The 24586-nt window shown below is 35.5% G+C and overlaps 2 protein-coding genes across 2 annotated transcripts; both read left to right on the top strand.

Annotated features, from left to right (window-relative positions):
• Nucleotides 1-943: 943 nt before the first annotated feature.
• Nucleotides 944-1900, top strand: LOC308352991 (olfactory receptor 13C9-like; the record flags this gene model as incomplete). Its single annotated transcript, XM_080819525.1, has 1 exon — nucleotides 944-1900. The coding sequence occupies one exon, from the start codon at nucleotides 944-946 to the stop codon at nucleotides 1898-1900; it is 957 nt and encodes a 318-aa protein (XP_080675651.1).
• Nucleotides 1901-13428: 11528 nt separating this feature from the next.
• LOC308352990 (olfactory receptor 13C9-like) lies at nucleotides 13429-14385 on the top strand (the record flags this gene model as incomplete). The annotated part of the gene is made up of 1 exon (XM_080819524.1): nucleotides 13429-14385. The coding sequence occupies one exon, from the start codon at nucleotides 13429-13431 to the stop codon at nucleotides 14383-14385; it is 957 nt and encodes a 318-aa protein (XP_080675650.1).
• Between the last annotated feature and the right edge of the window lie 10201 nt (nucleotides 14386-24586).

Genomic DNA, 24586 nt, shown 5'->3' with positions numbered 1-24586 from the left:
TTCATTTTGTTTCTTTATGCAACAAATATTTTTTTCTTCTTTTTAATTTAATTTCTTTTCAGTGTAACAGAATTCATTGTCTATGCACCACACCCAGTGCTCCATGCAATACGTGCCCTCCATAATACCCACCACCAGGCTCCCCCAATCTCCCATCCCCCGCCCCTTCAAAACCCTCAGATTGTTTTTCAGAGTCTATAGTCTCTCATGGTTCATCTCCCCCTCCAATTTCCCTCAACCCCCAACAAATATTTTTAAACTGTCTCTGATTCCACTTTATTGTAGGTACTGGGACTATCGATGTGAACAAGAAGAGTACCTACCTTTATCAAATTTACATGCTACTATGCAAGACAGATGGTAATCATAACATTATAATTTCAAGGAGTGACAAGATCATTGGTTTATTGTGTGGTGCTTTGTATTCAGTAAATATGGTTTATTGTTCAGTTACACATAATACAATGTTAATTTTTACTATAACCTCTAGTTTACGTGTGAGATGATAAATATGGCAAAAAGCCCAGGCTTTAGCAAGGAAGACTTAGTTAGGTTTGAGTCTTACTTAGCTGTGCTTTATATTTACTTTTAGTCAAGTTTATTTAATATTTACACTTTAGTTTATCTATCTGTAGACTGTGGATGATAATAGCTCTCTCTCAGCACTGTGATGGGATTAAGTAAATTACATGCCATATTGCATGTGGCTAAACACATTTAGTTTCCTCTTCCCGCCCTCCTCTTTGTTCATATCTTACCCTCTTTGGTTCACTTTTATTTACTTCTTTTTTTGTTTTTTCTTTCACTTTTTCCTTTAAAACTTTTTTTCCTCTCTGGGAGTATGGTACTTATAAACTGGTACACATTTGAAAGTAATCGTAATGAGTCACATATTTTGTTTTAAAAAATTCTAATGTCTTACAGGTAAAACAGAAACAGTGAAATGGAATGGGAAAATCAAACCATTCTGGTGGAATTCTTTTTAAAGGGGCTTTCTGGTTACCCAAGGCTGGAGCTACTCTTTTTTGTGCTAATCTTAATAATGTATGTTGTCATCCTTCTGGGCAATGGCACCCTTATTTTAATCAGCATCTTGGATTCCCACCTTCATACCCCTATGTACTTCTTCCTGGGGAACCTCTCCTTCTTGGACATCTGCTACACCACCACCTCCATTCCCTCCATGTTGGTGAGCTTCCTCTCAAAGAGAAAGACCATCTCCTTCTCTGGCTGTGTGATGCAGATGTTCCTTGGCTTGGCCATGGGGACAACAGAGTGTGTGCTCCTGGGCATGATGGCCTTTGACCGGTATGTGGCTATCTGCAACCCCCTAAGATATCCTGTCATCATGAGCAAGGATTCCTTTGTGCCCATGGCAGCTGGGTCCTGGATCACAGGAGTCATCAACTCTGCAGTACAAACTGTGTTTGTAGTACGATTGCCTTTCTGTAGGAATAATGTCATTAATCACTTCGCTTGTGAAATTCTGGCTGTCATGAAACTGGCCTGTGCTGACATCTCAGGCAATGAGTTCATCATGCTTGTGACCACAGCATTATTTGCCTTGATGCCCCTGCTTTTGATTGTCATCTCTTACTCATTAATCATCTCTAGCATCCTCAAGATCCCTACTTCGGAGGGGAGAAGCAAAGCTTTCTCTACCTGCTCAGCCCACCTGACTGTGGTGATAATATTCTATGGAACTATTATCTTCATGTACATGAAGCCCAAGTCTAAAGAGACACTTAATTCAGATGACTTGGATGCTACTGACAAACTTATATCAATGTTCTATGGGGTTATGACTCCCATGATGAATCCTATAATCTATAGTCTCAGAAACAAAGATGTAAAGGAGGCAATGAAATATCTATTTAACGGAAGGTTATTTAGCAAGTGAATGGACAAGGTCTTGGATTGTGAACACACTGGACATCATTGAAACTTTAGAATTATGTTAGAATTTTGGTTAATTTTACTTCTTTTGCACTTTCATATATTATTTAATTTTAATTTAATTTAATTTTTTGATGACATAGAGCTTTACAATATCATTGCATACTCATTATAGAGAATTTGCAAGATATAGGACAGTAGGGTGAGGAAAATAAAGGGACCACCTATTACTCTAACACTAGGAGATGGCTACTTTCAATCATTTTGAACAATATCTTCCGTGTTCTATATATATTCCGTTTTGGAATTGGATATTACATGTCATTTTATGTCCACTCTTTTCCATAGTCCTATTTCATAGGCATCACTTCATCAAATCTTTGAAAATAAAGAAGAAGCTCTTTTTTTGTGAAAAAAGCAAATCAGAAAAACCCCCAAATACTATACCCACATTCTCCAGTGGAGAGCCTTGTGTTGTAGTTTCACAGTAATCTCAAAATCCTCCTAAGTCTTTAGAGACTATTTTCTTGCTCAATACTTGGAATGTTTTTCCTGTATAACTAAGGGTGCCAAGCATTTGGGACCATCGAGGGAATGGATGAATGGACCTAAGGGTGGAGCCTATGCAATCAATTTGGATATCCTTGTTTCATCTCCTTTCTTTGTTTCAGCTTACATGTTAGCTCTAGCATAAAGAAAATTTTACAAAATTAAAACTGGGTTTAAAAACCAGTCTACTGGTCTAGATAATAATGTGGACAAGTGTTTGGTTGGATGGGGTCATACCCGTGCCCATTTAGAAGAAGCCACATTTCTTTGATATCCTGAGGTCATTCCAATATTTCCCAAAACTTAGAAGAAGCTCTAAGTTCTTGATTTTTGGTGTAGGCCTGTATCAGTGTCTTGTCTCTGTTACTAATAACTTTGTGACCTTAGTAATCTGAGGTCTGAGTAGAAGATTGGGGGATGTCAGACAGGATGTGACATTATCTCGATTTTCCTTGGCTTTCTTCTCACATTTTTGCTCTATTTGAAGAACATTTCTAATTTACAGGAGAGAGAGTGTGTGTTCAGGAGTGAGGCACATTCTAGGAAATCCATTTGGCTGGATAAATTTTATATTGATTGAACAGTGAATTCAGAGGATGTTGGGCATTAACGTGTTTTACGTAGGCAAACAAATGTTTTTGGGATTTGGGTATATATTAATGTCACTTTTCCAAATTCAGTTTTCATTTTAGTGGCAGGAATACCAGTCATAAACTGTTCTTAATTACCTCCAGCTTCAGTCATAGCTATTCCCAGATTAAATCTGATGACAAAGTCTATGACTATTGATGTAACAGTTTCGCACCTTAGTGAAATACACTATAAAAACCTATTAGTTTCCATATACATGCTCATAGGACTTTTTTCTCCTTAAGAATTTCAGGTAGGTGGAAAACCTCTGGAGTCAAGCATGTTGCATTTGACCTATAGGCCATCTTGGATACTCAGACTCTACTTTTGTTTTTTTCTCAGAGCCTAAAATCAACTGCTTCCATGCTTTTTGGGGTGACAGATCTAGGTTCTGGTCTTATATCAGACTTACACATTTTTTATAGAAAATTAATTAAAGCAAGTAGAAAATTAAAAAAAAATTATTTATTTGACACAGAGCAAGGGAGAGAGAAAGACAGAGAGCAAGCACAAGCAAGGGGAACAGCAGGCAGTGGAGAAGCAGGCTCCCCACTGAGCAAGGAGCCCAGGGTGGGGCTCCATCCCAGGACCCTGGGATCATGACCTGAGCCAAAGGCAGCCGCTCAACCAACTGAGCCACCCAGGCGTCCCAAGTAGAAATTCTAATATGCATATTTCTTCCCATAGGAAAAGACCAGGAGTGTTTTCTCCCTGTCAGCATTGTAGAATAGAGGTCTGAAGGTCTGAAGGAAAGAAAGGCGAGTCATTTGTCTTGAGGTACCCATGTGTTTACATTTGTTGGGCAAATATGTTATCACTACATGTCCTGGAAATTGTCTCGATTCTGAGTCACTTGTCTTTTATACTTCCATAGCACACTAAACCGTCATTTTAGTTGAAGCAGTTATCCCCTTTTATTGAAATCATGTGATTACGTTTTTCTCACTACCTATTGGACAGGTAGAGACTGCGTCTTGGGCATTTTTATATTCACAGATATTCTTACTATCATCTTCACTGAGTAGGTGTGCAACAAGTGTCATGTAAACAGAGGTTATCAGAAAATATAAAGCACCAAATAGAAACATGGGTAAAAGACATGAGTACAGAACACATATAAAAGAAAATATTAAAACACACACTCAAGTTAAATATCTCTAGTCATTAAAAATTTCACTTAAAGCAATGATGAGATACTATTTTTAAGTCCTTTAACCAACTGAGCCACCCAGGCGTCCCTTAAGTCCTTTAGATTAGGAAAAAAGAAACCCTAAACTATTTGTCAGTATCCAGTGATGATAAGAGCAAGAGAAAATCAGCCACACTGTAACACTGGTGGGAGCATAAATTAGTGTTACCTTTTAGATTCGTAAGAATCTTCATTTATTTTGATGAAATCAAAGACACAATTTAAATGTTCTGGAATTCTATTTTAACAAAATAATTTGAACTTATTTTGTTAAAATATTTCGTTTATGAAGGAACTTAAAGTTGTTTCCAGAAGTAAAATGAACTTATTTTGATATTTCAGTAATTTGCACTCATTTTGTTAAAAATAAATTTAAAGAGGTCCTGGGGGGCTGCGTTGTTTAAGCATCTGACTGTTCAATTCGGTGTAGGTCGTAATCTTGAGGTCCTGGGATCAAGCCCAACGTCTGGCTCCACACTCAGTCGGGAGTCTGCTTGAGCTTCTCTCCCTCTCCTTCTGTACCCCCGAATATAGAAGTAAATCTTGAAAATAATTTAAAAAATAAAGAAAAGAAGAAAGATCATTCAGAAGTATCTAGCTTTAAGGTGTCTCATTGGATGCTCAGAAGAGCAAATGATTTTAGCTTGAGTTACTATATTGTTTTTTAAACTTTTTTTCTTTTTTTTTAAGTAGGCTCCATGCCCTGTGCAGAGCCCAATGTGGGGCTTGAACTCATGACCCTGACATCAAGACCTGGGCTAAGATTAACCGACTGAGTCCCATAGGCCCCCCTATTACAATGTTTTAAAATGAAAATCAGGCTCCTTTCTGAACTATGGTTATCACTAAGTTGTTTAATTGTAATTTATTTTCAACCTTGTTTTTTAAACCTTTATATATTACCTGACTATATCTTTTCCTTCCTTGCCTAATCTTTTCCCTTCTTCCTTCCTTCAAAAAAAGAAAATTCTTCCTTCTTTTAAGAGTGTGTATTTCTTTTGGAATATTTGCAATGTAAAATATATTTATTTAAAAGTCAACTCTTACTAGAAGCTAAATTATAAAGTGAACTTAAAATTGTATAGGAAATAATCCATACTTCCAAAACGGTTGTGTGTGAGTGTGCACATATGTGTGTTTGTGTGTGTGTGTGTCTGTGTGTTTTTTAAATTTAATTTACTTTCTTTTCAGTGTAACAGAATTCATTATTTATGCACCACACCCAGTTCTCCATGCAATACGTGCCCTCCACAATACCCACCACTAGGCTCCCCCAACCTCCCACCGCCCACCCCTTCAAATTGTTTTTCAGAGTCCATAGTCTCTCATCGTTCATCTCCCCCTCCAATTTCCTGTATATGTGTAAGAGAGAGGGAGTAAGATGGAAAGATTGAGAGAGAATTCAGCTGGGGAAACTTTGATGACAATACATGAGCTCCTTTATGATTTTTGTGTGAAACAAATAGGGCTCCTGTAATTAGGTCTTTAGGGCTTTATTTCTGCAGTCTCATACATTTTATACATATTTCATTTATGAAGCAATTTAATGTCATACACAGAGGTTTAGAGAGGTCCTTAAGAACATTTAAATTGTGTCTTAAAGCATGGAGCTGATTCTTTATGTATTTGTGGGTCTCCACAATGGGACAGTATTTCCACCTAGGCTTCATGGGCAAATTGCCCCGTTCCTAAAATTAATGGCTAACTGTTAATTTTCTTCTCTTTATTTTTTTTTTTAAATAGAGGAATCTAGTGGTGCTTTGTTTGGACTAGAAGTATATATCTCCATAATCACACTTGTAACAATCATGTTTCTACAAATGTCAAATAATCAAAGAATTTCTATGACAAAATGATTACTCACCAGGAACTGCCTCTTTGGAGCCTCAGCTACTAATGAGGAGTTATAAAGATTGGCTGCAAATAGAAAAGCGATGAAATTATCTGTTGTTGCTGCAACCTGGAAAGATAGGCAGTCTCTGGTTTGAAGGTAAGTTACTGCAAAGACTGGAAACAAACTATCATCTATAAGCAAGAATTGGACTGATGGGTTAAAGGTGTCAAGTTTGAAAATGGAATTTTTTCTTCACTGAGGAGAGACTGTTAGAAACAGAGTTTAGAGGTCTGTTCACTGAGATGTAGTGGGGAAGAAAGAGCTTTGAGACCAAAAAACACTTCTGCATGCAAAAGCCATTGTGCAGCAACAAACTGAAAGGAATTTGCCCAGCAGGTGTGAATTACTTTTTATTAATGTGTAGCTTTTTAGTGCATTACAAAGTATTTGGACACCATTACCTACTTGAGCTAATTGAGGCTCACTACAGAGTTTATAATAGACTGTGTGTTCTGTACTATAAAATTAATGACAAGTCTTCCTTGGTCCCCTAGCAATACTCAGTTCCATTTGGTTCCGTCAACAAATAACGAGGTGAACTATATGCCAGGTTCTGTTCTTTATACAGAGATTACATATGAGGAGGATAGTATGGCCAATTTGGATTTTAAAAAAGTGAACATTATAATTTCCTGAGACTTGAAAAAGATAATTTACCAAAACAGCGTGGAGCCAGAAAACGGCCTGCTTGGCCATTATTCTATGCAGTATTGGTGTTTGCATGCAGTATTAGTGACTATTTTGAATATTTGTTTTTCAATCATGAGGTTATAATTGCAAAAGTGAGTAACTCTTCATTTTCTTCTTAATGTTAAGAGGCTGCTAAAAATGTTAAAATAGTCTTAGTAAAAAAAGTTAGTCATGTGTTTTAAGACAAGGAACACCCTGGTATCTTACCAAAGCCCTATTTTTTTGTGGAGTGAATTAAATTTGATATAAGATCTTCTGGATGATTTTTCCTTTTTGGTACCTAATTTGCTGGTTTCCAGAGACTGAGAGTGAGTGTGATAAAGTGTATTAGAATTTGTATGTAGGATGAAAATTATACCATTTGTTAGAATGCTGTGTGTGATCTGATTAAGCTTTTAAGCTACACACACCTGATCTTAAAGAAAGAAATGATGACTATTTCAGAGATGTAAAAAGAGTCTAACAGAGGGTAGAAATTAACAAAGAGGCATGAAGGAAACAACTAACAATGGGATTCACTGTTGTACTAATTGAATTACATATACCAGCTCATTTAATCTTATCAACAAATAACAGGGTCTAGGTGTTTTTATCTTCATTCTATAGCTAGGAACGGTGATGATCAGAAACATGCCCAGGACATCTAGTTAATAGGGGGTAGAGAGGGCGTTTGAGTTCAGCCTGCTTCCAAGGCCTGCGTTCTTGACAATATTATGAAATGTGCTTGATAGAATACATGGCATTCAGATAGCTAATAGAATTTACAGAGATCATTTTTATAGGTGTGCATATAATCTCCACTATTCAAAAATTACTCGTGTATCTAATACTCTTTGGGATCTCAAGTGGTTTGAGACTTAACCCAGAAAATCTGAAAAATTCTTTAAAATGAAAATCTTATAAAAAATTAAAGAATTTTAAAATCTGGGGAGAAGAGGAGTTTAGAATAGGAAAATCAGATTGGGCTTTGGGCTTTGGGCCAAGGAGGCTAATTATGTCCTGGAAAAAAAAAAAGTTAAGTAGACAAACGCTTCTGTAAAGGGAGGACTCTTTGGTCATGAGAATGGAACAAGAATAATAGTTAGCATTTATTGAGCTGTAACTTTGTTCCAGGACTATTACTAGCTCATCAAAGCAATAATGCATTTAATGGAAAGGAAATGACATTGGATAGAAGAATAGACCCTTAATTAGGTCAAAGAATAGTTTAGAGCCTGATGACTGGAGATGGTTATGGACCTAGAAATCCTAATGATACTAGGAAAAGGGTCCTGAATATTGAGAATGCAACTCTATGGTAAGTATCTTTGAGTCTTCAATTCCCATCCAGTATATAATACTGAACAAGTTAGAACAATTTTCAAACATACAGGGTTGTGTCCTATGGTAGGAGATAATTTGATGTAGTATACCACTAGAAAAGTGAATGAAAGGTGAATCTCAGAAGCTTAAATGTTGTTTATTTTATGAATATATTGCTTATTTTATGAATAAGCAATATAGTCATAAAGTGCCAAAATTTTGAGAAGTACTAAAAGAGGTATCGTATATAGCCTACCTTCTACTCCTGTTAATAAGCTAATAAGCTATCCATTTCCTTTTCTAGAGATAACTCTTCTTGTTTATTTTTCTAAAGAGATTCTATGTGTGAGCAAAAATGTGTTTATGTATATGTATCACACATACATATATAATCTTTTTTACATAAATGTTAGTGTGTCATATATATTCTGAACATTACTTTTTCAATCGCTATTTCTTTTTTGAAAAGATTGATTGATAGATTGATTTTAGAGAGAGAGCATGCGAAAGTGAGTGGAGTGGGGCAAGGGTGGCGGGGGTGGGGGAAGGAGAAAGAATTTGATCCAGATCCCACGATCCTGAGATCACCACCTGAGCTGAAACCAAGAGTCAGACGCTTAGCTGACTGAGCCACCCAGGTGCCCCTCCACTTAATATTTCTTAAAGATCTTTCCACATCAATACACAAAAAGCCCCATGTTCTTTGTGACAGCAGAATAGTATTGCATTATTTCTATGTCCCCTTTTCCTGGGCATTTGAATTTTTTATGCATCTATTAATACAAACAGTACTTTAATGAATCAGTTTACACATAAATCACTTTATTCATGTGCCAGCATAACTGATGAGGATTACCTAGAAGTAAATCTGTGGTCAAAGTTTACATGTACACTTTGGTGATTTTTATAAATATAGCCAAATTGTCCTCCACAGAAGATGTACCTATTTGTGCGTCCACCGAGAATGTGTAGGAGTTTCTGTCTCCTCACCCTTAGGCAGCAAGTCATTAGAGGTGAAACCATGCTTTGTCCCTATGAGATACCAGTGCATAGCCACCTAAAAGAATGGATCACAGAGATGTTAGGAAAATTCTCAGGGCTCTCTATGATTTTGGTCACTGAGTTTCTTTCTTTCTTTTTTTTTTTTTAAGGATTTTATTTATTTATTTGACAGACAGAGATCACAATTAGGCAGAGAGGCAGGCAGAGAGAGAGGAGGAAGCAGGCTCTCCACGGAGCAGAGAGCCCAATGCGGGGCTCGATCCCAGGACCCCGGGATCATGACCTGAGCCGAAGGCAGAGGCTTTAACCCACTGAGCCACCCAGGCGCCCCCTTTTTTTTTTTTTAAGATTTTATTTATTTATTTGACAGACAGATCACAAGTAGGCAGAGAGGCAGGCAGAGAGAGAAGGGAGGAAGCAGGCTCCGCTCTGAGCAGAGAGCCCGATGCGCGGCTCGATCCCAGGATCCTGGGATCATGACCTGAGCCGAAGGCAGAGGCTTTAACCCACTGAGCCACCCAGGCGCCCCGGTCACTGAGTTTCTTAAACACTTTTTTCAGAATAGAAACATATATGTATGTATACATATAATTTATATAATATGTTTATATATGTACACTTTTATATATAATTTTTATTATATGTATAAACTTTAATGTACCAACTAACACAAAGATGTCAATTAATAGGCACAATTCAAATATACATATGTATGTATATGAGTAATATATATTTTTTACTTATATACTTATTATAGGTCATACATATATTTGTTGTATGTAATATGTAACTATATACTCTATATTATATACTATTATGTATATTATATCCTTAGGATATAGTGTTAGATGTAGAATTTGGTGGAAAAGTCATGCATTATAAGAATTTATGCAATTTAAAAAAAGGAAGTTATTTGATGATCTATAAGAATTTAGATAACATATTACACTTTCATCTGAGGAAAATTCTGCAGATATACTCTAACAAAACCAAAATATAAATGAAAATATGGTCCTGAAGATTCAGAATAGAAGAGAAAGAGAAGAGAGAAGAACCAATGTGATCAATGAGTGGAGATATAGGGAGGTAAATACATTGATAAAGACTGTCCAACTATGTAATTGTAAAGGCTGATAAAGAACTCTCAAAAAGATGCATTGTGAGGAAATTATAAACAGTTCTACATTATCTCACTGACATTTGTGAATTTGAGGATACAGATGGAGGAATAAAAGTATTCTTGCAGTTCTGTCTTCATTTAGTGTTTGAGGGATAACTTAGGATATTAGACAACACTCTAGTGGAAAAAATAGTTAATTTTATGAGCAAAAGGTTGGTTCCTATAAGTCAAATTATGAGCATGGTGAAAGAGAAGGTACCTACATACAGAGTGCCAAGAGTGAGTAGAGTGTTCAAGTTAATGAAAACAAATAGTAAATGACAACTTAACCAACGAAAAGAAGGAACTGGAAAAAAAGAACGCAGTAATGCAAAATAAGTAAATAATAAAAATTAAGTGTATGAAAAGAAAGTAATGAAGTACATTAATAATTGTATTTTAATTTTTTATTTTTTTAAGATTTTATTTATTTATTTGACAGACAGAGATCACAAGTAGGCAGAGAAGCAGGCAGAGAGAGGGGGGAAGAAGGCTCCCCACTGAGCAGAGTGCCAGATGCAGTGCTCAGTCCCAGGACCCCGGGATCATGACCCGAGCTGAAGGCAGAGGCTTTAACCCACTGAGCCACCCAGGTGCCCCAATAATTTTATTTTTAAAGTGAATGGACTGGATGCTGTCATGAAAGACAGAGACTGTAAAAGGAGATTGAAAATTTTATTTTAAATTTTTATTTTTTTAAATTTCTTTTCAGTTTCCAGAATCAAATTTAAACCCAGATACATGTTACTTATGAGTAGTATACGCAACAAAGTGAGAAAGAAAAGTTGAAAATAAGGGGATGCACAAGAGCAGGCAAAAGCAAACTAAAAGAAGGCAGGAATGTAATAGCAACATCATAAAAGTGGAATTTAAAGTACAAAACATGACAAAGACAGGTCAGTTAATAATATTGACAATTTATAAAAATTATCAGCTATAAATAACACAGAAGCTAAGCATATTAAAAATATCCTAGCTATATGGGCAGAACGTGCTTACAGATATTTATATAGAATCAATTAAATATAGATGACAAAATAATAATTTACAGATTTGAATAACACATTACATAATCTTGATTATATGTATACGTGTATGCACGTATTATGTATCTATATAAAACTATATATCTTTCCCCAAGAGAATTAAAATTTTTTGTTAGTATTTGCAACATGGATCAAGTAATTGACTGCCAAAGTCTCCATAACTAGAGAATTACATGTTATGTTATCTTATAATAAAAACTGTAAAAAAGTAACAAAAATCAAACACAAATGTCCAATGACTAGGTGTGCAGAGAATACACACCTGGATAGCTGTTGGCTTGAAGAGGAAAAGGAAAGAAAAAAATTATCTGGAACCCAATGAAAAGGACATTTCATGTCAAAATCTAAGTTTTTAAGAACACTAAGTATTTTAAGGGCATTAATTAGAGCTAGAAATAGAGAAGAAAGAGGAAATATTAAGGAATTTAGTTCTTATTTCACGAAATTAGAAAATTCCAAATAACCTTTAAAAATTTACAAACAAAACTTAAGTTAATAAAACAGAAAAAAAGTGGCAAGGATATATCGATCCAAAAGCCCCACTCCCCTTTTTTTGAGAAGACCTATGATATAGGAAAACCCTTTGTGAGACTAAAATAGAAAAAAAAAATCACTTAAGGATAGTAATGGAGAAGGAAATAGAACTTCTCACAAGGGAAATCACAGATTATAAGGATCAAATGCAACTCTATGACAACACATTTGTAGGAAGATAGCAAGTATCAAAACGAACTTCTCTCAAATCACTATGTTGAAGTGATTCTTTCTAACAGTCACCTTTCCTTGGTCCAATATTTCTTTTGAAACATTAGTACTGTCAATTAGATTAAAAGGTGTTGTAGTCTTTGAGCCAAGTTCTCTGCAGATTGAAAAATTAAGAATTTATACTATGCAGCCATACAGCTGGGGTTTAACTCTTAGTTCTACTGTTTATTTAGCTATATGACTTTAGGCAAATTACTTGACTTTTCTGTGCTTTATTTTCCTCCTCTATTATTAAAGATGATGAGGCTGATCACAGTAATTGCCTAATAGGTTTGCTCTTCAGACTAAATAGGTAATGCACAAAGCAAACAATTAGTAGAGGATTGACACAAGAGTGAGAAATGTTAGTCATTATTTTGTCTTTCATTTTGTTTCTTTATGCAACAAATATTTTTTTCTTCTTTTTAATTTAATTTCTTTTCAGTGTAACAGAATTCATTGTCTATGCACCACACCCAATGCTCCATGCAATACGTGCCCTCCATAATACCCACCACCAGGCTCCCCCAATCTCCCACCCCCGCCCCTTCAAAACCCCCAGATTTTTTTTCAGAGTCCATAGTTTCTCATGGTTCATCTTCCCCCTCCAATTTCCCTCAACCCCCAACAAGTATTTTTAAACTGTCTCTGATTCCACTTTATTGTAGGTACTGGGACAATCGATGTGAACAAGAAGAGTACCTACCTTTATCAAATTTACATGCTACTATGCAAGACAGATGGTAAACATAACATTATAATTTCAAGGAGTGACAAGATCATTGGTTTATTGTGTGGTGCTTTGTATTCAGTAAATATGGTTTATTGTTCAGTTACACATAATACAATGTTAATTTTTACTATAACCTCTAGTTTACGTGTGAGATGATAAATATGGCAAAAAGCCCAGGCTTTAGCAAGGAAGACTTAGTTAGGTTTGAGTCTTACTTAGCTGTGCTTTATATTTACTTTTAGTCAAGTTTATTTAATATTTACACTTTAGTTTATCTATCTGTAGACTGTGGATGATAATAGCTCTCTCTCAGCACTGTGATGGGATTAAGTAAATTACATGCCATATTGCATGTGGCTAAACACATGTAAGTTTCCTCTTCCCGCCCTCCTCTTTGTTCATATCTTACCCTCTTTGGTTCACTTTTATTTACTTCTTTTTTTGTTTTTTCTTTCACTTTTTCCTTTAAAACTTTTTTTCCTCTCTGGGAGTATGGTACTTATAAACTGGTACACATTTGAAAGTAATCGTAATAAGTCACATATTTTGTTTTAAAAAATTCTAATGTCTTACAGGTAAAACAGAAACAGTGAAATGGAATGGGAAAATCAAACGATTCTGGTGGAATTCTTTTTAAAGGGGCTTTCTGGTTACCCAAGGCTGGAGCTACTCTTTTTTGTGCTAATCTTAATAATGTATGTTGTCATCCTTCTGGGCAATGGCACCCTTATTTTAATCAGCATCTTGGATTCCCACCTTCATACCCCTATGTACTTCTTCCTGGGGAACCTCTCCTTCTTGGACATCTGCTACACCACCACCTCCATTCCCTCCACACTGGTGAGCTTCCTCTCAGAGAGAAAGACCATCTCCTTCTCTGGCTGTGCGGTGCAGATGTTCCTTGGCTTGGCCATGGGGACAACAGAGTGTGTGCTCCTGGGCATGATGGCCTTTGACCGGTATGTGGCTATCTGCAACCCCCTAAGATATCCTGTCATCATGAGCAAGGATTCCTTTGTGCCCATGGCAGCTGGGTCCTGGATCACAGGAGTCATCAACTCTGCAGTACAAACTGTGTTTGTAGTACGATTGCCTTTCTGTAGGAATAACATCATTAATCACTTCTCCTGTGAAATTCTGGCTGTCATGAAACTGGCCTGTGCTGACATCTCAGGCAATGAGTTCATCATGCTTGTGACCACAGCATTATTTGCCTTGATGCCCCTGCTTTTGATTGTCATCTCTTACTCATTAATCATCTCTAGCATCCTCAAGATCCCTACTTCGGAGGGGAGAAGCAAAGCTTTCTCTACCTGCTCAGCCCACCTGACTGTGGTGATAATATTCTATGGAACCATTCTCTTCATGTACATGAAGCCCAAGTCTAAAGAGACACTTAATTCAGATGACTTGGATGCTACTGACAAACTTATATCTATGTTCTATGGGGTTATGACTCCCATGATGAATCCTATAATCTATAGTCTCAGAAACAAGGATGTGAAGGAGGCAATGAAATATCTATTTAACGGAAGGTTATTTAGCAAGTGAATGGACAAGGTCTTGGATTGTGAACACACTGGACATCGTTGAAACTTTAGAATTACATTAGAATTTTGGTTAATTTTACTTCTTTTGCACTTTCATATATTATTTAATTTATTTTAATTTAATTTTTTGATGACATAGAGCTTTACAATATCATTGCATACTCATTATAGAGAATTTGCAAGATATAGGACAGTAAGGTGAGGAAAATAAAGAGATCACCTATTACTCTAACACCAGGAGATGGCTACTTTCAATCATTTTGAACAATATCTTCCATGTTCTATATATATTGCAGTTTTGGAATTGGATATTACATGTCATTTTATGTCCACTCTTTTCCATAGTCCTATTTCATAGGCATCACTTCATCAAATCTTTGAAAATAAAGAAGAAGCTCTTTTTTTGTGAAAAAAGCAAATCAGAAAAACCCCCAAATACTATACCCACATTCTCCAGTGGAGAGCCTTGTGTTGTAGTTTCACAGTAATCTCAAAATCCTCCTAAGTCTTTAGAGACTATTTTCTTGCTCAATACTTGGAATGTTTTTCCTGTATAACTAAGGGTGCCAAGCATTTGGGACCATCGAGGGAATGGATGAATGGACCTAAGGGTGGAGCCTATGCAATCAATTTGGATATCCTTGTTTCATCTCCTTTCTTTGTTTCAGCTTACATGTTAGCTCTAGCATAAAGAAAATTTTACAAAATTAAAACTGGGTTTAAAAACCAGTCTACTGGTCTAGATAATAATGTGGACAAGTGTTTGGTTGGATGGGGTCATACCCGTGCCCATTTAGAAGAAGCCACATTTCTTTGATATCCTGAGGTCATTCCAATATTTCCCAAAACTCAGAAGAAGCTCTAAGTTCTTGATTTTTGGTGTAGGCCTGCATCAATGTCTTGTCTCTGTTACTAATAACTTTGTGACCTTAGTAATCTGAGGTCTGAGTAGAAGATTGGGGGATGTCAGACAGGATGTGACATTATCTCGATTTTCCTTGGCTTTCTTCTCACATTTTTGCTCTATTTGAAGAACATTTCTAATTTACAGGAGAGAGAGTGTGTGTTCAGGAGTGAGGCACATTCTAGGAAATCCATTTGGCTGGATAAATTTTATATTGATTGAACAGTGAATTCAGAGGATGTTGGGCATTAACGTGTTTTACGTAGGCAAACAAATGTTTTTGGGATTTGGGTATATATTAATGTCACTTTTCCAAATTCAGTTTTCATTTTAGTGGCAGGAATACCAGTCATAAACTGTTCTTAATTACCTCCAGCTTCAGTCATAGCTATTCCCAGATTAAATCTGATGACAAAGTCTATGACTATTGATGTATCAGTTTCGCACCTTAGTGAAATACACTATAAAAACCTATTAGTTTCCATATACATGCTCATAGGACTTTTTTCTCCTTAAGAATTTCAGGTAGGTGGAAAACCTCTGGAGTCAAACATGTTGTATTTGACCTATAGGCCATCTTGGATACTCAGACTCTACTTTTGTTTTTTTCTCAGAGCCTAAAATCAACTGCTTCCATGCTTTTTGGGGTGACAGATCTAGGTTCTGGTCTTATATCAGATTTACACATTTTTTATAGAAAATTAATTAAAGCAAGTAGAAAATTAAAAAAAATTATTTATTTGACACAGAGCAAGGGAGAGAGAAAGACAGAGAGCAAGCACAAGCAAGGGGAACAGCAGGCAGTGGAGAAGCAGGCTCCCCACTGAGCAAGGAGCCCAGGGTGGGGCTCCATCCCAGGACCCTGGGATCATGACCTGAGCCAAAGGCAGCCGCTCAACCAACTGAGCCACCCAGGCGTCCCAAGTAGAAATTCTAATATGCATATTTCTTCCCATAGGAAAAGGCCAGGAGTGTTTTCTCCCTGTCAGCATTGTAGAATAGAGGTCTGAATGTCTGAAGAAAGGAAAGGCGAGTCATTTGTCTTGAGGTACCCATGTGTTTACATTTGTTGGGCAAATATGTTATCACTACATGTCCTGGAAATTGTCTCGATTCTGAGTCACTTGTCTTTTATACTTCCATAGCACACTAAACCGTCATTTTAGTTGAAGCAGTTATCCCCTTTTATTGAAATCATGTGATTACGTTTTTCTCACTACCTATTGGACAGGTAGAGACTGCGTCTTGGGCATTTTTATATTCACAGATATTCTTACTATCATCTTCACTGAGTAGGTGTGCAACAAGTGTCATGTAAACAGAGGTTATCAGAAAATATAAAGCACCAAATAGAAACATGGGTAAAAGACATGAGTACAGAACACTTATAAAAGAAAATATTAAAACACACACTCAAGTTAAATATCTCTAGTAATTAAAAATTTCACTTAAAGCAATGATGAGATACTATTTTTAAGTCCTTTAGATTAGAAAAAAAGAAACCCTAAACTATTTGTCAGTATCCAGTGATGATAAGAGCAAGAGAAAATCAGCCACACTGTAACACTGGTGGGAGCATAAATTAGTGTTACCTTTTAGATTCGTAAGAATCTTCATTTATTTTGATGAAATCAAAGACACAATTTAAATGTTCTGGAATTCTATTTTAACAAAATAATTTGAACTTATTTTGTTAAAATATTTCGTTTATGAAGGAATTTAAAGTTGTTTCCAGAAGTAAAATGAACTTATTTTGATATTTCAGTAATTTGCACTCATTTTGTTAAAAATAAATTTAAAGAGGCTCCTGGGGGGCTGCGTTGTTTAAGCATCTGACTGTTCAATTCGGTGTAGGTCGTAATCTTGAGGTCCTGGGATCAAGCCCAACGTCTGGCTCCACACTCAGTCGGGAGTCTGCTTGAGCTTCTCTCCCTCTCCTTCTGTACCCCCGAATATAGAAGTAAATCTTGAAAAAAAATTTAAAAAATAAAGAAAAGAAAAAAGATCATACAGAAGTATCTAGCTTTAAGGTGTCTCATTGGATGCTCAGAAGAGCAAATGATTTTAGCTTGAGTTACTATATTGTTTTTTAATCTTTTTTCTTTCTTTTTTTAAGTAGGCTCCATGCCCTGTGCAGAGCCCAATGTGGGGCTTGAACTCATGACCCTGACATCAAGACCTGGGCTAAGATTAACCAACTGAGTCCCATAGGCCCCCCTATTACATTGTTTTAAAATGAAAATCAGGCTCCTTTCTGAACTATGGTTATCACTACGTTGTTTAAATGTAATTTATTTTCAACCTTGTTTTTTAAACCTTTATATATTACCTGACTATATCTTTTCCTTCCTTGCCTAATCTTTTCCCTTCTTCCTTCCTTCAAAAAAAGAAAATTCTTCCTTCTTTTAAGAGTGTGTATTTCTTTTGGAATATTTGCAATATAAAATATATTTATTAAAAAGTCAACTTTTACTAGAAGCTAAATTATAAAGTGAACTTTAAGTTGTGTAGGACATAATCCATTCTTCCAAAATGGTTGTGTGTGAGTGTGCACATGTGTGCGTTTGTGTGTGTTTGTATGTGTGTTTGTATATGTGTAAGAGAGAGGGAGTAAGATGGAAAGTTGAGAGATAATTCAGCTGGGGAAACTTTGATGACAATACATGAGCTCCTTTATGATTTTTGTGTGAAACAAAGTAATAGGCCTCCTGTAATTAGGTCTTTAGGGCTTTATTTCTGCAGTCTCATACATTTTATACATATTTCATTTATGAAGATATTTAATGTTGTAGACAGAGGTTTAGAGCCGTCCTTAGGAACTTTTAAATTGTGTCTTAAAGCATGGAGCTGATTCTTTAGGTATTTGTGGGTCTCCACAATGGGGCAGTGTTTCCACCTAGGCTTCATGGGCAAATTGCTCCGTTCCTAAAATTAACAGCTGTTAATTTTCTTCCTTTTTTTTTTTTTTAAATAGAGGAATCTAATGGTGCTTTATTTGATCTAGAAGAATTTATCTCCATAATCACACTTGTAACAATCATGTTTCTACAAATGTCAAATAATCAAAGAATTTCTATGACAAAATGATTACTCACCAGGAACTGCCTCTTTGGAGCCTCAGCTACTAATGAGGAGTTATAAAGATTGGCTGCAAATAGAAAAGCGATGAAATTATCTGTTGTTGCTGCAACCTGGAAAGATAGGCAGTCTCTGGTTTGAAGGTAAGTTACTGCAAAGACAGGAAACAAACTCATCATCTGTAAGCAAGAATTGGACTGATGGGTTAAAGGTGTTAAGTTTGAAAATGGAATTTTTTCTTCACTAAGGAGAGACTATTAGAAATAGAGTTTAAGGGTTTATTCATTGAGCTGCAGTGGGGAAGAAAGAGCTTTGAGACCAAAAGAACACTTCTGCGTGCAAAAGCCATTGTGCAACAACATACTGAAAGGAATTTGCCCAGCAGGTGTGAATTACTTTTTATTAATGTGTAGCTTTTTAGTGCATTACAAAGTATTTGGACACCATTACCTACTTGAGCTAATTGAGGCTCACTACAGGGTATATAGTAGAGTGTGTGTTCTGTTCTATAAAATGAATAAAAGTCTTCCTTGGTCCCCTAGCAATACTCAGTTCCATTTGGTTCCGTCAACAGATAACGAGGTGAACTATATGCCAGGTTCTGTTCTTTATACAGAGATTACATATGAGGAGGATACTATGACCAATTTGGATTTAAAAAAAAACTGAACATTATAATTTCCTGAGACCTGAAAAAGATAATTTACCAAAACAGCGTGGAGCCAGAAAGCGGCCTGCTTGGGCATTATTCTATACAGTATTGGTGTTTGCATGCAGTATTAGTGACTATTTTGAATATGTGTTTTTCATTCATGAGGTTATAATTGTAAAAGTGAGTAATTTTCTTTTTTTTTATGTTAAGAGGCTTGCTAAAAATGTTAAAATAGTCTTAGTAAAAAAAGTTAATCATGTGTTTTAAGACAAGGAACACCCTGGTATCTTACTAGAGCCCTATTTTTTTGTGGAGTGAATTAAATTTGATATAAGATCTTCTGGATGATTTTTCCTTTTTGGTACCTAATTTGCTGGTTTCCAGAGACTGAGAGTGAGTGTGATAAAGTGTATTAGAATTTGTATGTAGGATGAAAATTATACCATTTGTTAGAATGCTGTGTGTGATCTGATTAAGCTTTTAAGCTACACACACCTGATCTTAAAGAAAGAAATGATGACTATTTCAGAGATGTAAAAAGAGTCTAACAGAGGGTAGAAATTAACAAAGAGGCATGAAGGAAACAACTAACAATGGGATTCACTGTTGTACTAATTGAATTACATATACCAGCTCATTTAATCTTATCAACAAATAACAGGGTCTAGGTGTTTTTATCTTCATTCTATAGCTAGGAACGGTGATGATCAGAAACATGCCCAGGACATCTAGTTAATGGGGGGTAGAGAGGGCGTTTGAGTTCAGCCTGCTTCCAAGGCCTGCGTTCTTGACAATATTATGAAATGTGCTTGATAGAATACATGGCATTCAGATAGCTAATAGAATTTACAGAGATCATTTTTGTAGGTGTGCATATAATCTCCACTCTTCAAAAATCACTCGTGTATCTAATACTCTTTGGGATCTCAAGTGGTTTGAGACTTAACCCAGAGAATCTGAAAAATTCTTTAAAATGAAAATCTTATAAAAAGTTAAAGAATTTTAAAATCTGGGGAAAAGAGGAGTTTAGAATAGGAAAATCAGATTGGGCTTTGGGCTTTGGGCCAAGGAGGCTAATTATGTCCTGAAAAAAAAAAAAAAAAAAAGTTAAGTAGACAAAGGCTTCTGAAAAGGGAGGACTCTTTGGTCATGAGAATGGAACAAGAATAATAGCTAGCATTTACTGAGCTGTAATTTTGTTCCAGGACTTTTACTAGCTCATCAAAGCAATAATGCATTTAATGGAAAGGAAATGACATTGGATAGAAGAATAGGCCCTTAATCAGGTCAAAGAATAGTTTAGAGCCTGATGGTAGGACTGGAGATGGTTATGGGCCTGGAAATCCTAATGATACTAGGTAAAGGGTCCTGAATATTGAGAATGCAACTCTATGTAAAGTATCTTTGAGTCTTCAATTCCCATCCAGTATATAATACTGAACAAGTTAGAACAATTTTCAAACATACAGGGTTGTGTCCTATGGCAGGAGAGAGTTTGGTGTAGTATACCACTAGAAAAGTGAATGAAAGGTGAATCTCAGAAGCTTAAATGTTGTTTATTTTATGAATATATTGCTTATTTTATGAAAAAGCAATATAGTCATAAAGTGCCAAAATTTTGAGAAGTACTAAAAGAGGTATCGTATATAGCCTACCTTCCACTCCTGTTAATAAGCTATCCATTTCCTTTTCTAGAGATAACTCTTCTTGTTTATTTTTCTAAAGAGATTCTATGTGTGAGCAAAAATGTGTTTATGTATATGTATCACACATACATATATAATCTTTTTTACACAAATGTTAGTGTGTCATATATATTCTGAACATTACTTTTTCAATCGTTATTTCTTTTTTGAAAAGATTGATTGATAGATTGATTTTAGAGAGAGAGCATGCGAAAGTGAGTGGAGTGGGGCAAGGGTGGCGGGGGTGGGGGAGGGAGAAAGAATTTGATCCAGACTCTACACTGAGCACAGAGCCCAATGCAGGGCTTGATTCCATGATTCTGAGATCACCACCTGAGCTGAAACCAAGAGTCAGACGCTTAGCTGACTGAGCCACCCAGGTGCCCCTCCACTTAATATTTCTTAAAGATCTTTCCACATCAATACACAAAAAGCCCCATGTTCTTTGTGACAGCAGAATAGTATTGCATTATTTCTATGTCCCCTTTTCCTGGGCATTTGAATTTTTTATGCATCTATTAATACAAACAGTACTTTAATGAATCAGTTTACACATAAATCACTTTATTCATGTGCCAGCATAACTGATGAGGATTACCTAGAAGTAAATCTGTGGTCAAAGTTTACATGTACACTTTGGTGATTTTTATAAATATAGCCAAATTGTCCTCCACAGAAGATGTACCAATTTGTGCGTCCACCGAGAATGTGTAGGAGTTTCTGTCTCCTCACCCTTAGGCAGCAAGTCATTAGAGGTGAAACCATGCTTTGTCCCTATGAGATACCAGTGCATAGCCACCTAAAAGAATGGATTACAGAGATGTTAGGAAAATTCTCAGGGCTCTCTATGATTTTGGTCACTGAGTTTCTTTCTTTCTTTTTTTTTTTTTAAGGATTTTATTTATTTATTTGGCAGACAGAGATCACAATTAGGCAGAGAGGCAGGCAGAGAGAGAGGAGGAAGCAGGCTCTCCACGGAGCAGAGAGGCCGATGCGGGGCTCCATCCCAGGACCCTGGGATCATGACCTGAGCCGAAGGCAGAGGCTTTAACCCACTGAGCCACCCAAGCGCCCCGGTCACTGAGTTTCTTAAAAACTTTTTTCAGAATAGAAACATATATGTATGTATACATATAATTTATATAATATGTTTATATATATACACTTTTATATATAATTTTTATTATATGTATAAACTTTAATGTACCAACTAACATAAAGATGTCAATTAATAGGCACAATTCAAATATACATATGTATGTATATGAGTAATATATATTTTTTACTTATATACTTATTATAGGTCATACATATATTTGTTGTATATAATATGTAACTATATACTCTATATTATATACTATTATGTATATTATATCCTTATGATATAGTGTTAGATGTAGAATTTGGTGGAAAAGTCATGCATTATAAGAATTTATGCAATTTAAAAAAAGGAAGTTATTTGATGATCTATAAGAATTTAGATAACATATTACACTTTCATCTGAGGAAAATTCTGCAAATATACTCTAACAACTTTATGTTATAATGTATAAAGTATATACTTTATACATTGATAAATGTATTTATAACTTTATAATATAAATGTATTTATAACTTTATGTTATAATGTATAAAGTATATACTTTATACATTGATAAAGACTGTCCAACTATGTAATTGTAAAGGCTGATAAAGAACTCTCAAAAAGATGCATTGTGAGGAAATTATAAACAGTTCTACGTTATCTCACTGACATTTGTGAATTTGAGGATATAGATGGAGGAATAAAAGTATTCTTGCAGTTCTGTCTTCATTTAGTGTTTGAGGGATAACTTAGGATATTAGACAACACTCTAGTGGAAAAAATAGTTAATTTTATGAGCAAAAGTTTGGTTCCTATAAGTCAAATTATGAGCATGATGAAAGAGAAGGTACCTACATACAGAGTGCCAAAAGTGAGTAGAGTGTTCAAGTTAATGAAAACAAATAGTAAATGACAACTTAACCAACGAAAAGAAGGAACTGGAAAAACAGAGAACACAGTAATGCAAAATAAGTAAATAATAAAAATTAAGTGTATGGAAAGAAAGTAATGAAGTACATTAATAATTGTATTTTAATTTTTTATTATTTTTAAGATTTTATTTATTTATTTGACAGAGAGAGATCACAAGTAGGCAGAGAGGCAGGCAGAGAGAGGGGGGAAGAAGGCTCCCCGCTGAGCAGAGTGCCAGATGCGGTGCTCAGTCCCAGGACCCTGGGATCATGACCCGAGCTGAAGGCAGAGGCTTTAACCCACTGAGCCACCCAGGTGCCCCAATAATTGTATTTTTAAAGTGAATGGACTGGATGCTGTCATGAAAGACAGAGACTGTAAAAGGAGATTGAAAAAAATTTTTAAAAAAATTTTTTTTAAATTTCTTTTCAGTTTCCAGAATCAAATTTAAACCCAGATATATGTTACTTATGAGTAGTATACGCAACAAAGTGAGAAAGAAAAGTTGAAAATAAAGGGATGCACAAGAGCAGGCAAAAGCAAACTAAAAGGGGCACCTGAGTGGCTCAGTGGGTTAAGGCTCTGCCTTCCGCTCAGGTCATGATCTCAGGGTCCTGACATCGAGCCCCACATCGGGGCTTTCTGCTCAGCAGGGAGCCTGCTTTCCTCTCTCTCTGTCTCTGCCTGCCTCTCTGCCTACTTGTGATCTCTGTCTGTCAAATGAATAAACAAAATCTTAAAAAAAAAAAAGCAAACTAAAAGAAGGCAGGAATGTAATAGCAACATCATAAAAGTGGAATTTAAAGTACAAAACATGACAAAGACAGGTCAATTAATAATATTGACAATTTATAAAAATTATCAGCTATAAATAACACAGAAGCTAAGCATATTAAAAAAATCCTAGCTATATGGGCAGAACGTGCTTACAGATATTTATATAGAATCAATTAAATATAGATGACAAAATAATAATTTACAGATTTGAATAACACATTAAATAAACTTGATTATATGTATACATGTATGCATGTATTGTGTATCTATATAAAACTATATATCTTTCCCCAAGAGAATTAAAATTTTTTGTTAGTATTTGCAACATGGATCAAGTAATTGACTGCCAAAGTCTCCATAACTAGAGAATTACATGTTATGTTATCTTATAATAAAAACTGTAAAAAAATAACAAAAATCAAACACAAATATCCAATGACTAGGTGTGCAGAGAATACACACCTGGATAGCTGTTGGCTTGAAGAGGAAAAGGAAAGAAAAAAATTATCTAGAACCCAATGAAAAGGACATTTCATGTCAAAATCTAAGTTTTTAAGAACACTAAGTATTTTAAGGGCATTAATTAGAGCTAGAAATAGAGAAGAAAGAGGAAATATTAAGGAATTTAGTTCTTATTTCACGAAATTAGAAAATTCCAAATAACCTTTAAAAATTTACAAACAAAACTTAAGTTAATAAAACAGAAAAAAAGTGGCAAGGATATATCGATCCAAAAGCCCCACTCCCCTTTTTTTTGAGAAGACCTATGATATAGGAAAACCCTTTGTGAGACTAAAATAGAAAAAAAAATCACTTAAGGATAGTAATGGAAAAGGTAATAGAACTTCTCACAAGGGAAATCACGGATTATAAGGATCAAATGCAACTCTATGACAACACATTTGTAGGAAGATAGCAAGTATCAAAACGAACTTCTCTCAAATCACTATGTTGAAGTGATTCTTTCTAACAGTCACCTTTCCTTGGTCCAATATTTCTTTTGAAACATTAGTACTGTCAATTAGATTAAAAGGTGTTGTAGTCTTTGAGCCAAGTTCTCTGCAGGTTGAAAAATTAAGAATTTATACTATGCAGCCATACAGCTGGGGT

The sequence above is a fragment of the Martes martes genome, assembly GCF_963455335.1.
Source record: "Martes martes genome assembly, chromosome: 12".
Classification (NCBI taxonomy): domain Eukaryota; kingdom Metazoa; phylum Chordata; class Mammalia; order Carnivora; family Mustelidae; genus Martes; species Martes martes.
Note: the sequence above shows the minus strand (reverse complement) of the source record. Positions and strands in the feature narration are given on the sequence as shown.